This window comes from Odocoileus virginianus, chromosome 15, assembly GCF_023699985.2.
Source record: "Odocoileus virginianus isolate 20LAN1187 ecotype Illinois chromosome 15, Ovbor_1.2, whole genome shotgun sequence".
Taxonomy (NCBI): Eukaryota; Metazoa; Chordata; class Mammalia; order Artiodactyla; family Cervidae; genus Odocoileus; species Odocoileus virginianus.
This window is the reverse complement of record NC_069688.1, coordinates 49211606-49227640: the sequence shown is the minus strand read 5'-3', so window position 1 is coordinate 49227640 and position 16035 is coordinate 49211606. Positions and strand designations below refer to the sequence as shown.

Genomic DNA, 16035 nt, shown 5'->3' with positions numbered 1-16035 from the left:
CCTCTGTCCATGGGATTCTTCAGGCAAAAATACTGGAGTGGGTTGCCATGGCCTACTCCAGGGGCTCTTCCCGACCCAGGGGTTGAACTCGCGTCTCTTATGTCTCCTGCATTGGCAGGTGGGTTCTTCATCACATGGACAAATCTTTCATTCCCCTTTAGCACTACTGTCATAATATTACAAAGACAAAGTGAATTCACTAAAGATGGTATCAAAATGCAAACAATGATGAAAAGTAATGAAGCTTATTAACAACCAAATAAACCCTACTTCAAATCAAACTGTATCAGAGTGTGAGAGCCCCAGTCCATGCTTAACTTTATTATCACCATACTCCTTAATAAGCAAACATTTTTCTAATTAAACTCCCTTTAAAGCTAAAAAGGAGTTGGTACAGGATACTTACATTCAGCCATGAAAATTAAACCTTGGGGAAATCAGTTCAAGCTATTAGGTTGGTGTGAAAGTAACTGCAATTTTACACTGTTGAAATTGGCTATATGATACTGGAATACATTTTTAAATAAATGTGGTTATGTTATACATCATTTTAACATGCATTTCTTGCTTTATGTTTTTTGCTAATGACTTATTACTTGTTTATTTTACATTTATTTTAAACTATGGAAATGACATTAGCCAAAATGCAAATTTGAGCGATTTTTCTTTTTTTATTCAAGTTCAAAATGGGTCATAAAGAAGCAGGGAGACAACTCGCAACATCAACAAGGTATTTAGACCAGGAACTTCTAATAACTACGTATGTGCAGTGGCTGTTCAAGAAATTTTGCAAAGGGAGATGAGAGCCTTAAAGATGAGGGGCATAATGGGTGGCCATCGGAAGTGGCCAACGACCAACTGAGAGTCATTATCAAAGCTGATCTTCTTACCAGCACACGAGAAGTTGTCAAAGGACTCAACGTTGACCATTTTACAGTTGTTTGGCATTTGAAGCAAATTGGAAAGGTGAAAAAGCTCAGTAAGTGGGTGCCTCACAAGCTGACCACAGATCAAAAAAATCATCATTCTGAAGTGTCATCTGCTCTTATTCAACAACAATGAACTATTTCTCAATTGGCTTGTGACATGCAATGAAAAGTCAACTGTATATGACAACCAGTGACAACCAGCTCTGTGGCTGGACTGAGAAGCAGCTCCAAAGCACTTCCCAAAACCAAACCTGCACCAAAAAAAGGTCATGGCCACTGTCCGGTGGTCTGCTGCAGGTCTGATTCACTACAGCTTTCTGAATCCCGGCGAAACCATGACATCTGAGAAGCATGCTCAACAAACCGATGAGATGCACCAAAAACTACACCTGAAGCTGCCACTGGTCAACAGAAAGGGCCCGGTTCTTCTCCATGACAACGCCCCACCACATGTCACACAACCAACACTTCAAAAGTTGAACAAATTGGGCTGTGAAGTTTTGCCTCATCTGCCGTATTCACATGACCTCTCGCCAAGTGACTACCCCTTCTTTAAGCATCTTGACAACTTTTTGCAGGCAAAACGCATCCACAACCAGCAGGAGGCAGAAAATGCTTCCCAAGAGTTCATGGAATCCCAAAGTACGTACTTTTACGCTATAGGAATAAACAAACTTATATCTCATTGGCAAAAATATGTTGATTGTAATGGTTTCTATTTTGATTAATAACGATGTGCTGGCGCCTAGTTACAATGATTTAAAATTCATGGTCCAAAATTGCAATTATTTTTGTACCAACCTATTACAAGTCAAATTGATAAGTAAACAAAAGTCTTATGGAATAGGTTTGTATAGGTAACAAGCAGGAACACTGGAGTAAGGAGATGAGGTTCAAATCCTTTACTAGCTGTTTGACCTTGGACAAGTTAATTTAGACTCTGTGCCTCGGTTTCCTTATCTGTAATATGGAAATGGTACCCACTGCTGTTGCTACAAGGATTAAATATAGACACAATACGACTTAAAGCATCCAGCACAGTAACATATAGTAAGCATTGAAGCCTGCTCTTACTATAATTCCCACCCCACTATCCGAGCTCTTTACGCTCCTAGGTACCATTCTTTAGAATGAGAAGTGATGCTATTAAATGATGTATTTTCCCCCCTTCGTTATATTTGGTAGCCAATTCTAAGCACCGTGGGCCGTTTTAAAGAATAAATGTCATTTTCTCGAGGCAGAGCCCTGTATTGCAATATGATCTGCCTCCTGCATTGCACGTTTAATTAGGAGCAGTCCTGTCTTTGAACTCGGGTACCCGGGGCCGTGTCATATCGGGCCAGTTCGCTCACATCTCAGCAGCTTCTCTTCACGCCTGGGCTGCGGGTTCCGAGTAACTGGCCGCATACTGTCCGTGCCGAGGCCGAGACAGCGCACCTTTTCTGGCGGAGTGACGGGACGCCGGCCCGGGGGGCTCCGGCTCGGACCGTCGACCTCGCGAGCCCCCGCCAGGCCGCCCGCCCTGGCCACGCCCGCCGCGCGACCGTTACCCTCAAACCAGCCCCCAGAGCCCGCGCCGGCCCTCCCAGCTCCCCCGGGCAGCACAGACTCGAGACCGGCCACCACGGGTCTGGTTGTCCCCGGGCAGCCTCGCCTCTCCGGTCCCTAGGCCAGGCCCCAAGTCGGGCCCTCCGGTGCTTCGGGGCCATCGTGGGGAGGTGTCAGTGGATTTCATCCCGGGGCTGCCCGCGGGCCGAGGCCCAAGTACCTGCCAGTCAGTCGAGGAACGGCGGCAGCAGCACCACCTTCCTCCCGGCGACCGCGGCAGAGGCGACGGCAGCAGACGGAGAGGAGGGGACGGGCTGGCCACTGAGACTAGCGGGCCCTTGCTGGCCAGAGCGGCCTCACTGCGCCGCGGCTGGGGCGCCCCCTTGAGGCTGGAAGTCGCACTGGCGGCTCGACCAGCTCTGAATCATTAAGCAAAGTAGGAAAACTGCTGCGGGGGAGAAGAGAAAACTTGAAAAAGATTCCGTAGGTCTGAGTCCAGGAGCATGTTGTACTTTTCAAGTCTTTTTCTAAACAAATATCCCACCCCTCAACTAAATGAAGGCTTCACAGGCAAGGAGAGTCTTACCAAGAGCTGTGGTGTTGTGACTCTTTGTGACCCCGTGGGCTGCAGCAGACCAAGCTCCCCTGTCCTCCACTGTCTCCCAGCGTTTGCTCAAGTTCATGTCTTTTGAGCTGGTGATGATGTCTAACCATCTCATCCTCTGTCGTCCCCTTCTCCTCCCGCCTTCAGTCTTTCCCAGCATCAGGGTCTTTTCCAATGAGTCAGTTCTTCGCATCAGGTGGCCAAAATATTGGAGCTTCAGCTTCAGCATCAGTCCTTCCAACGACTATTCAGGACTGATTTCCTTTAGGATTGACTGGTTTGATCTCTTTGCAGTCCAAGGGACTCTCAAGAGTCTTTTCCAGCACCACAATTCAAAAGCATCAATTCTTTGGTGCTCAGCCTTCTTTATGGTCCAACTCTCACATCTGTTCATGACAACTGGAAAAAACATAGCTTTGACTATATGGACCTTTGTCAGCAAAGTGATGTCTCTGTTTTTTAATACAGTGTCTAGATTTGTCATAGCTTTCCTTCCAAGGAGCAAGAGTCTTTTAACTTCGTGGCTGCAGTCACTATCTGCAGTGATTTGGGAGCCCAAGAAAATAAAATCTGCCACTGTTTCCACTTTTTCCCCATCTATTTGCCATGAAGTGATGGAATTAGATGCCATGATCTACCAAGAGTTGTAAGTATCAATTAATAGTTGCTGGCCTTCAGGTAAGAATGTATTAGTAATAGCAACTAGCTGCTCTAATTTTCAAATACAAACCTAAGTTTTTTCAAAAAAGGTTTGAATACTCACATCCCACTTTTTACAGTTCCTAAAGGAAATGCAACATGTCTAGCCAAAACTATAAAGATGGTGGGTGGTGAGAAGTACATTTACTGTAACTTTTTTTCCTAAGTTTACCAAAAACTCCAGTCCTGTAGCCAAGAAGACTTGCCCTGCACAGCGATCCTCTTTCCCCTTGAATTTTAGCATAGTCACCCAGCCAGTCCGCCTTCCCTTCTAGGGGAATGTCCATCCATTCAAGGGCTATTACTAACAGTGTGTTCCTGGAAATGTCATGTAAATGTTTGGGATTTTTGTCAAATTTGAGAAAGCCTCTATCAAATCTCTTTCACATAAGAATAAGATTTCAGACATTTCACATTTTCTTGTGCAGTGACTATCATAAATATTAAATATTCTTTGAGTTGATGACATTTATTAACCAATTTGTCATTGATATTCTCCTTGAGGTTGTGTGTTGAGTTTATAATATCTTCATTGATGCCAGTAAATTATGTCAAATCAGCAAAGAATTTCAACCTTCTCCAGTGTGTTCTTACAATTTCCTCTTTTTTGTTAATTGGTTAACAAACAATCCAACAGCTTATTCATTACTTCTGTTCAAATGAATCTTTCCATCTTCATGATCTGCTTTTGTTTGATCTGAAAAAGTGTAGAAACTGCTAAGTGTAAGAAGTGCTGCATTCCTCCTGGAGGCTCTGAGAACCCATTTCCTTGTTTCCCCAGCTTCTAGAGGTCAGTACAGTCCTTGGCTCATGGCCCATTCCATGTTTAAAATCAGCAGTGTAGCATCTTTTCTCCTCTCTCACCTCTGCTTCCAACCGTGTATCCTGACTTTGATACTGCTCCTGCCTTTGGATCATGTTGGGTACATCTGAATAATCCAGACCAGTCCCTCCATTTCAAGATCTTTAATTTTAGCCCCATCTGAAAAGTTCTTTTTACCGTACAAGTTAATGCAGTCACAGATTCTGGGGATTAGGACAGGGACACCTTTGAAGGAAATGTTATTCAGCCGACACAAAGGCCCTGATGCTTAAACTCTGTTTCCTTTAGGGAAATCTACCTTTTCTTCCTCATTAGCAAAATCTGTTTGGTCCTGAGTTCTGATTATGAGAGTTCCAACAGGAAGAACACCTGTAATTATAACTAGGGTAAGTGTTAACGAAGGAAAAGAAGGGAGATGTTATATGAGGGCAAACAGTACAGGACCTAATTTAGATGGAAGAGCAGTAATGCTTTTGAATAAGTGATATTTAACTGAGATGCAAAGGAGGAGGAATTAATTATACAATGAACAAGGGGAGTGTTTCAGACACAGAGAACAGTATGTGTGGCCTGGGAATGGTGATGTTAGAAGGAGACAGAGTTGTGTCCCTGCCATCAAATCCTTAGCACCACCACAGTGAGTGACACATAGCAGTTCTTAGCCCTGGCAGCACATTGCAGTCACTGCATGGCCTTAAAAACACCAACACCCTGGCCAAGACCGAGTCAGAATTATTTGGAAGTATGGCCCAATATCCATAGTTTTTAAAGCTGCTCAGAGAATACTCATATGTAGACAGGGCTGAGAACCCACTCAGTTAGATACAACCACAGGAGTAAGAATAAAAGAATGACAAAAAAATATTTGCTTGGGGTAGGATTTTCTCTTAAGAGGTTTTCTCTGTTTAAAGAAAAGAAGGGTGTTGGTCATCTTGAGTGTACATTCCTCTTCAGTCTTAGAAAATGCAGAAAAAGCTTTCAAAAACATTGCTAAATAAACTACAAGTTTATATTGTACAATCCAGGGTATATAGCCAATATTTTTTAACTGACATTTACAATATAAATGTAGTATAACCTTTAAAGTTTGTGGATCACTATGTTGTATATCTGTAGCTTACATAATATTGTATATCAACTATATCTCAAATTTTTTAAGAAAAGACCACTTTGTGATAGAATGCTTATCAGAAGACACTCAAGTGAACCAGCAACCATCCCAGTGTAACCAGTTGTCTCTGTAGAAAAGAGATGTGTTGGAATGGACAGGTGTTTTAAAAACACACCATATCTACAAAGGAAAGGGTGTTTTTTGGTTTTGAGTTCTGTTTCCCAAAAGGCATTCCAGTTTTTTGTAGTACTAATGAATGACCATCAGGGGGAGACATGCTCCCAGAAAGCATGACTTCCCCTGTCTCCAGTCTCTCACCCGGGCTAACAAGAATCAGGTGTTAAAACAACAGAGTTCTCAAGGCACAATCATCGAGTGAGCAAGTCACAGAATTAGACTTAAGTAGCATATATTTTGGAGAAGCAATGGCAACCCACTCCAGTGTTCTTGCCTGGAGAATCCCAGGGACGGCAGAGCCTGGTGGGCTGCTGTCTATGGGGTCGCACAGAGTCGGACACGACTGAAGCGACTTGGCAGCAGCAGCAGGCAGCATAAATTTATCTACGCCAGGGTTCCGTTCATTTCAGTTCTCCAACAGTTTAGACATTTAAACCACTGGAAAAATAAATAAATAGCATATGTGTGCCAGGCATTATAAAAATTAAGGGAAAAAATTGAAACCTAGGAAGATATTTTCCTTCAGCAGCCAACGCAATTAGAAATGAAGCAGCAAGCAAATCTTTAGAAAAGGGATCTCTCTTCTTTCGTTAATTGAAAAGTAAACATCTTAGGTCTCCTTGAATATCCGGAGTTACTAAGACAACAACAGCAACACCCCTGGGAAGAAGAAAAGAGCTTGGCTGCTTGTTGAAAACCCAATTTGTTATTTTTCTTTGCACTTAACCTGCACGTGGCAGAACCACACAGGTTTTCACATGTACATTAGATTGAATAATATATGCGGTGGGAATGTATATAGGGCCTAACCCCGATTATCCTTCTCTTCCAAAAGTAAAGTAACCGATTGTAAGCCAGGGAATACCTTTTGCAGAGATTTAAGCAAATGCATTGCTTTGCAAGCCTTTAAATGCCACTGGGGAGACATGGGTTTGGTCAGAGAGGAAGAAAGGCTGTGTGAGGGGATAATGGATTTATTACAGGCATTCTGTCTCACACAGCTGGGGCAGGAGTCCAGGAAGTGAAGGTCTGGAAGGAGGTGTTGGAGGCTTAGATAAAAGGTCACAAACTAGTCTCTCTGAGAATTTTAGAAGCCAAGTAGGGCTTGGAGCCCACTGCAAGTGGGACCATGAAGGAGGTCTTCAGGACTTGCTGTTTCTGTGAAGCCAGCTGCTGCTTTGTGAGCCCCCCCACCAAGCAATTGGTGGTGGGCCCGGGCTCTGTTGGCCAAGAAGAAGAGCTGGTACAGAGTGGAGGGGGACAGAAACTTCTAGACAAAAGTTTCCCTTGCATGTCGCTGTATCTGTCAGAAGGTAACGGCCGCTGCCTCGCTCTGTCTCCCGGGTCTCCTGGAAAGTCCTCTCTGCTCATTTTAAACTGGAACCACACAGGAACCGGGACACTTGGTTAAGCTCCCACCTTAACCAAGCTGACCTAGCACACGTGTAAGTTCTTACAATTAATTTTACAGATGAAGAAACTAAGGGCCATGTAGGTAAATTGCCTACACTCACATTACTACCTGGAAGCAGAGGGCAAGCTCAGAATTCAAGTCAGAGGGGTCATCTTCTACTCCACTATCATGTCTCTCATCCTTTGTGGTACTTAAACACTCTAAAGGGTTTCAAGAAAAGAGAAAAATTTCATGCATCACTTCTGAGTTCCTTCCCTAGGCTAAGAGTCTCTGAGTAGCCTGTGTACCATCAGTAGGCCTAAATCACTCTATCTTGCCCAGACTGTCTCTGGTCACCTGGGGCTCTTTGATAAGAAGTTATGCCTGTGACCACCAGACCTCAAAATCATTAAGTAATGAGATATGAGCTATTAGGCATGTGATGGATCGTCTTATTTGGGGTGTAGGATTATGTGAGAACTTGCCCAAAGAGCACTGTTGTTTATCATAGAAAACATCAATAAATACTCTCCAAACTGCCTAAGAAATTATGATGTCCACATATTTGATCAATTTTTTTATACTTCAAAACAAGCACCAGAAACTCATAATAGGTTTGTAAATTTTCTTAGAAACTGGCAAGGAAGAGTGAAATTAACTCTCATCTTAGTGTCAGAAAGAAATGATAATCATTCAAACAGAAGCAAGGCACATCTCCTTCTCAGTCTTGAAATATACTCCAGGAAGTGACCTTTATCAGAACTGGCCTCAATTTCACTCTCCTTCAAAACACTGATCCCATGGTTTAATTTTCCCCTTCACAAAACTGTGATGCCAAAGTTAGGGTAAAGTCGGAGGCGATTCTACTCTGACAATTATTTTCTGCAAATATGACTGGACTAAAGCTTCTTTTGACCTTAACACTTTGACTAACAAGAAAGGAGACTTGTGACATTTTTATAGGGAAAAAAAGGGTGGATAAATCATACAAATTGCTTCTAGCCTGTGCATTTGTTTTAAGGGAAGCAGAATGAGAAAAGACTTTCAAACGATTTTATTTTTTTTTAATCTGAGAAATATATTTCATATGTCTATCTTCCAAACTCACAAGGCCCATTAAAAAAAACAAATGGAGTAAGTTACTTCTTGTGTTTGTTTTTGTTTGTTCATCATCTAGCTGGATTTTATTTTAAAGTTGCAGGTAAGGACAATAGGGCAGAAAGGTTTTAGGATTTTTCTTTAGTGAATTCACTGCCTAAGATCTCAGTCTATCTTCATTGTAATCACCAGACTGCATGTTACCTATTTTAATTTTGACACATAAAAAGGGAAAAGATGAGGTCAGAATGAAAGGGAAAAAAGAACATCTATGATATAAACAGAGGAGTCTGGAGGGCTACAGTCCACAGGGTCGCAGAGAATCAGACAAGACTGAAGCGACTTAGCATGCTTGCATGCTTGCATGCATGGCATAAACAGGGCTTCCCTGGTGGTTCAGATGGTAAAGAATCTGCCTGCAATGCAGGCGACCCAGGTTTGATCCTGGGGTTGGGAGGATCCCCTGGAGAGGGGAATGGCAACCCACTCTAGTGTTCTTGCCTGGAGAATTCCATGGACAGAGGAGCCTGGTGGGCTACGGTACATGGGGTTACAAAGAGTCTGACAAGACTGATTGACTAACACTTTTGCTTTCATAACATAAACAACTTGTGGTTAATTGCAAAAGACTAACTAATACTTGGGCTTCCCTGATAGCTCAGTTGGTAAAGAATCCGCTTGCAATGCAGGAGACCTTGGTTGGATTCCTGAGTCGGGTAGATCCACAGGAGAAGGGATACGCACTCTCGTATTCTTGGGCTTCACTTGTGGCTCAGATGGTAAAGAGTCTGCCTGAAATGAAGGAGACCTGGGTTCGATCCCTGGGTTGGGAAGATTCCCCTGGAGAAGGGAAAGACTACCCATTCTGGTATTCTGGCCTGGAGAATTCCATGGACTGTATAGTCACAAAGAGGCGGACATGACTGAGCGACTTTCACTTTCAGCTAATACTTAGATACATGATGGATATAAATTCAGTTACAAGTAAACATCTTAGGTTTAACCATTGTGGTGCATATTCAGTCAACACGTGAAAATAAACTCTTATGTATAGTCTTCCTGTTTTCTTCCTTCACGCGGTGTTATAAAAGTGATGGGAGTAGACCTGCTTTCTCTCTGAGCATAAAGAGGTGTTGGCCTAGTGCTCCTGGAAAGCGTGAAGCTCCACCAGCTTGTGTGAAGCAAAATCCAGGAATCAACTCTGTGATTAATTGATTTTTGAACAGAACACATCTTCATGTTGTTGGCTTTTGCAACCTATATGTTTAATAACAGCCGTGTCACTTGTCTCACTCATCATCTTTGTTCTGACCTTCTCTTGATTAGGATCCAGGAGCAGTAGATTTCCATCATCTCTTCCTCTGCTCACCAGACCCCATTCCAAAGGACTGGAGCACTTCAGAAATTCTGCGGGGACCAGTTTCTAGTGCAAACAAAAGCACACATGTGTAGAGCAAAGCCAGCTCACACTTTTCAGCCTGCTGCTCTGAGCGCCTCCACCCCAGGCAAGTGCTGTGCCGCAGACCCCATCAAATATGTGCTCTCGTGGACAGATGGAAAACCCATTAGGAAGTACAGCCAACTCTGTGTTCCCACATTTCCGGGAGAGAAACCACATTCGGTGCAGGAGCCCTGCAAAATCACTAGGGTCAGTGCCTTTTAAATCAACTGAACATCTCATCTCTTCCAAGATATTACACAAGCAAAGCCCATATGGTTAGCCAAAGGCTCTGCCCTACAGGAAAGTACATGGGCTAGGGCTAGACTAAAGACCCAAGCCCACTATGTATTTTTTTTCTATAGCTCTAACTAATTTTTCTTATCTGGAAAATTGTTATACAAATGACTTGCTTTTTAAAAATAGTAACAAATAGATATTACAAAGCAACTTATAAGAACAATTATAGGTGAATAAGGTGGCAGGGGCAAGTACAATTATAAGGCTTAAGCTGTCTTGAGGGCTTCCCCAATAATTCAGTAGGTAAAGAATCCACCTGCAATGCAGGAGACCCCAGTTCGATTCCTGGGGCGGGAAGATCCTCTGGAAAAGGAGTAGGCTACCCACTCCAGTATTCTTGGCTTTCCCCTGTGGCTCAGCTGGTAAAGAATCCACCTGTAGTGTGGGAGACCTAGGTTCCATCCCTGGGTTGGAAGATCCACTGGACAAGGGAAAGGCTACCCGCTCCAGTATTCTGGCCGGGAGAATTCAACGGACTATACAGTCCACAGGGTCACAAAAAGTCGGACACGACTGAGCAACCCTCACTTTCTTTTCAGGCCATCTTATGAGGGATTATTAGTTTGCCACACATTTTGAAAGTTAACTCAGCATGTCTTATTTTGGGGTGATGTGAGCCAGAAAAAAGTGCCTAACTGTCTCTTGACTTTTTTCCTGGGATCACAGCTGGCAGGGTCAAGAGCTTCCCCATGAAGGAGAGAAGCGCTTTCTACTCCATCTCCCACCTGAGTCCACACGGCCCCTCCCTCAGCCTGCCTGGTGGACCACAATCCACACACAGCAGGAGGAGAGATGACCAGAAGGCATCCGGAGAAGTCGCTGCCGCCACGGCGTGGTTTGCTTTCGTTCTGTGTTTTAGGATTATTTTGGCCATTATTTCCCCACTGAGGCTTAGTAACCTATTTAGTTTTCCACAAATTAAGATCCCTTAGCTCTTCTTAAATTCACCCTGAGGGGGAGCTTAAGGTAATTTCTAATGTACATATTTCACACAAAATTTGCTTCCCAATTGTCCACATGGGGATGTGTGCAAGCCGGACGCTCACCAGTGGCTTTGGCGAGTCCATCAGCTCTTCAGACAAAGCCCACATGTGCTTCCCTCCGTGGGTCCCAAAGGGGCTCAGATTTCAGGGCCCAACCACCATTGAATCAGCTCTGACCTTTCTCCCCATAATTATTTTTGTGAAATTTTCAGACTCAAGTGTCTGCCTGTGGGCAAAGTGCCAGTTATTTTAGGAGTCCGAATAGGGGTGGAAACATATACGTACGTCTCGACATGGAGAGAAGTGATGCTGACGACTGTAAATGTATGAGGAGTAAATCCACAGATTGAAGCATACGCTGATTTCCAAAGCTGCACCACACCTCTTAGGAGTTACTCGAAGGAATTCAGCAGTCGCCTACCTGCATAACTCACGCCCCTGAGGACGTCTTCTTGCTGGGTGGATGGCCCTGCTGTTGGGAAGGTCCCGCCCCAGCATCACACCTGGAGAGTGAAGACCTCACCTGAGCAGTGATGGGGTCTCACTGGCCATCTTCTCTCGGAGCCTGCCGCTGGGAAGGTCACTCTGGCAGTTGGAAGTCAGGCTTTTTACCCAATAATGAAGTAGCTTTGATCCAGAAGTGATACAATCCCCCTATTCCTTCCAGATACAGGTAGGCCCAGTAACCCCCACAGGGGCTAATTAATAGCCCCTTCTTCTCTTGCGTAACTGCTGAGGAATTTTGTTTCCCACTGCCTCAGTTCATTTATTCTTCACAGTATGTACTGTGGAATGCACTTCATCACTTGTATTTTTCTTCTCCTATTTTGATATTGATGGTGATCTCAATGTCTTGGGGGAAAAAACTATTAAATTCAATGCTTCTGTTTTTGCCATCATCAAACAGGGGTAAACTGCTCTACTTATAATACAGGGATGCTGCAGTCCTGTAGGCATAGGTGCTGGTCCCTCTTATCTCCTAATCACTCCCCTAACCTCAGACTTTGCTAGCCCAGAGCAGGTTTGCTTATCCTTCCCTGGACACTGCACTTGCTCTCCCACCAGAGTTGATCCTTTCTTTCTACATGTGTGCCCCTATCTCTGCCTCTGCTTGACTCTACTCTTTCTTCAAAGTCCCTCTTCACCTGAGGCCTTCTTGACCACCCCCCACAACTTCCTATGACACACAGGACCACACTACACATTGGACACCTACTCCCATGCTGTCTTGGGTTATTTGCAACTGTGTATCAAGTTGTAACACATTAAAGGTTTAATATTCAACTATTTTTGACTTACAACACAGCAGTTAAATATGGTTCCATCTAATATATGCATTTTCTCACCCCAAATGCAAATTCTCTTTGCATTTCTAAGGTCTTCAATAAATCCTTACACAGTGTAGGCATTTGCTATTAAAAAGAAATAGACTTGACTATTCTTAAATTGGCAAAATAGAGAATAAGCTTCTATTTTAATTGGAAAATGTATCTTAGCCCATTAATACACTCACCAGGGGTGATCTGGGATGATTCCACCTTGCAAAAATGTCTCACTATTGCCTAAAATGTAAAAATGAAACTTCATGACTCTAGGAGTTATGGTTAGAGACACTTTATAAATATAATAGGCTTTAATAGATTCTACACTTCAAAAAAATCATTCACAGAATTCTTTCACCAATAAATTCTACACTCACTAGAATATATTCATATTTATTATATAACTGGTTACACAACACAGTTAGAAAAGAACATTAGAATATCATACTTTATCTGATTACATTGATTCCTCTGTCCCTCTCCCTTATTGCAATATTAATTCTGTGTATAGTTCTATTAGTTATCATGATGAACTGAAACTGGATAAGGAAAAGTCTAGTGAAAAAGTATACATAGTTTTAAAGCTAAGATATTTGATATTGAGTGAAGGGTCCCCTTGGTTTCCAAAATAAAAATATCCAAAATAGCGTCATGACTGTTGAACTGAACTCAGTATACTAAAGACAGAATGCAACTACAACTGTGGAGAAACAGAGAACAGGGGAGCCTATTACTTTGAGTACATCCTTATTGGTAGGCTCAGAGTTATATAAGAAAACAAATTGGTGTTTCATCACCTTCTTGTTCTGATGCTGTGGACGGATCAGTGAAGTGCAGATTTCTTTTTCAGTGATTCCATTTCTTAGAGCCACAGCTGATGAGTCATGTCTTCAGATCTTAACCCCAAGTGCATTTGTAGTGTTTTAGATTAGGTCTTTCATTCATGCAATATCAGAACATATAAAAGGCTTCATGAAACCAGGTCAATATATATTTTAGGGGAAGAAAAAAGCACGGGGTTTGTACTAATTGTTTCAGATTCACCATTTGTCATTTATAAGTCATTAAAAACAAACTGTATAACTTTGGTTTGCATTTTCTTTTAATCTTGAGATAAAGAGAGTTCTGAAGTAGTCTTGATGAATATGGTCCATCCAGGAAAAAAAATGGGAAGGCTCACATTTCTTCCATTGGTGGTAGGAAGCCCACTCTCAACTTCCAAGCCCTTTCATGGTCAAGATCACCTTTAAGACCATTTTAAAAAGTTAGACTTTGTCTTCAAAGATCTTCTTCCTTTATGGTCCCCAAACCACAGTCAACTTCAGCTATCTTAATCTTGCTTTTTCTTGGCTGAAAACTAGAATAGTCTTTCTGTTACAAAGTAAACAGAGAGGTCAGAAATATATATGAGATGAAATAATTTCCATAACAACAATAATAGTTAAAAAGCCAAAGATTAAAATAGTATTTTTAAAAAGCAACAGAAAGGTAATATCTATTAAGCAATGATTGTTTCAAATGGTTTTACCCTGGACTTCCCTGGTGGTAGAGTGGAGAGGAATCCATTTGCCCATGCAGCGGATACCAGTTCGACCCCTGGTCCAGGAAGATTCCACCGTGTCGCAGAGCATCTAAGCTCTTGCACAGCTGCCGAGCTTTTGTTCTCGAGCTGGCGCCTGGCGGAAACGACTGAAGCCCAAGCGCCTAGAGCCTGTGCTCCGCCACAAGAGAAGCCCCCACCCTGAGAAGCCCCGGCACCGCAACGAAGAGCAGCCCCCCTCAGCACAGCCAGAGAAAGCCCCCGCGCATCAATGAAGACACAGCGCAACCAAGTAAATAAATAATTTTAAAAAAAGGTTTTACCCTGGAGCAGCTGTGTTTCAGGAGCAGGTATACATTTGTTACTGCTGAGGGTGCCCCCTACTGGTATGAAGAGGCATGTCCAGAGCACCTTTGCAGGCGCTGGGGTGTCTCCAGGTAACACCTGAAACCTGCCTCTCTTGTCTTTTCCTCATCTCTTAAAAGACATACAACTTTCTGTTTTTACCTTCACCAAAATCTTTAGTGCACATCCCTCACAAAGTTTTTTTTAAAAGTATTATAGACATTTTAACATACTTTAAGAAGTTACAGTTGCTGCAGACCTTCAGTGAGTGAATAGTCGACTTTCAGTGTTTATAAAACCTCTAAGACAGAGTCACAGACTGGGTTTTGGCCCTGGTGACATAAATGCGTGGCAGCTCACCAGACAGAGCAGCTAAAAAATTTTTTCCCCCTATGAGGAATTTGTCTTGATAGAGGCCTCATGGCAGAGTAATGAAAGGAACAACAGCAACAAAATTTTATTTGTTAACAAACAAGGAGTGTTTGGGAATGGATACTAACTCCATCATTTACCAGCTGGGTGACCTTGGGCAAGTTACTTAACCTTTCTTCTGTTTTCAGTTCCCTTGGCTACAAACCAAGGATAATAATAATATCTGGGTTGCTGTGAGTTCTATGTGGAAAGCAATTATAACAGTGCCTAGCTCAGGATAAGCTCTCTACAACAGTGGGCTAGAGTAAGTTGGAATTCCATATAGTTGGGCACCAGGCTCCCTTCCAACATGCTGGCCCTGCTCAGAGCGTGACAGAGGTTCACCTGCTTCAGCATTGCTGTTTATCTGTGCTGACTGGCATCTCTGCCATTCTAGGACAGTGGCTCTTGAACTCAAACATGCATCAGACTCATTTGGAGGGCTTGCCCAATATGATTGCTGGGCCCCAGCCCCAGAGCTTCTGGTCCAATATAGTTGGGGCCTGAGAATTTGAATTTCTAGTAAGTTCCCAAGGGATGCTGACCCTGATGGTCTAGGGACCCCACTCTGAGAACCACTCTTTTAGAGTAATGGTTTCAATCCTGGCTGTACTTTAGATCACCTGGGCAGCTAGAAAATCCCACTGCCAGGCCCCTCAGAAAAATTTATTAATAAATCAGAGTCTTTGAGAGTAGGGCTCAGCCATCATGTTTTTTGAGCTCTTCAGGTGATACCAGTATACAGCCAAGTTTGAGAACCACAGCTCTATGCCATACTATGCTGCTGACATGGATGAATTTAAGTGATGAAGTTATCTTAAAGATAAAGACATTGAAGTCTGGTGCAGTGTTTCCCATTGGCATTCTTGCTATAAATGCTGAACTACTGGATCCATCTTTTGGGGTGGGAATTTGCATTTTAATAAGCACCCCAAGCATCCCTTTTACACATTCAGTTTTTTTGATCTCCCTGAAGACACATAGCCAGTAACTGGTGGAGTTCTCACTGCCTGTCTCTGATGTAAGCCGCCAGAAGTGCTGTTATTATGTAAGAGGGACAGGTCTGCTCTTAGTCTGTGTTTAAAATTTTTCTCTGAGCTTATCTACTCAAGGAAGGACCTTATATATTTATAAATGCTGTACTTATATACTAACTACCTTTATATACACAGCAGGCTCTGTGACAGGAGCTGAACCGATAATGAATCCCATTCAATGCTACTTAGAGGCCACCTTTATTTCATTCACCCCCACTAAGATCTGAACCTCTAAAGGAAAAGTTAGTTAAGGACACAGCTGTGGAATCAGACTGCT

General features: G+C 43.0%; 2 protein-coding genes and 1 pseudogene across 4 annotated transcripts in view; 1 reads left to right on the top strand and 2 right to left on the bottom strand.

The window, feature by feature from the left end:
• ANKRD46 (ankyrin repeat domain 46) overlaps window positions 1-2805 on the bottom strand; it is a 32549-nt gene extending 29744 nt beyond the window's left edge. The window contains exon 1 of one of the 3 annotated variants that reach the window (XM_070477323.1): window positions 2698-2805. The gene's annotated coding sequence lies outside the window, so the exon portion shown is untranslated. The remainder of the gene's footprint in view (window positions 1-2697) is intronic. The other 2 variants (XM_070477321.1, XM_070477322.1) reach the window with 2 other exon arrangements.
• Window positions 624-1657, top strand: LOC139038484 (histone-lysine N-methyltransferase SETMAR-like; annotated as a pseudogene).
• Window positions 2806-12722: 9917 nt separating the features above from the next.
• The window catches only part of SNX31 (sorting nexin 31), a 76870-nt gene continuing 73557 nt past the window's right edge, over window positions 12723-16035 (bottom strand). Inside the window, exon 12 of the mRNA XM_070477320.1 lies at window positions 12723-13796. Within this exon, the coding sequence (XP_070333421.1) occupies window positions 13704-13796 (93 nt within the window). The 3' untranslated portion in view covers window positions 12723-13703. The remainder of the gene's footprint in view (window positions 13797-16035) is intronic.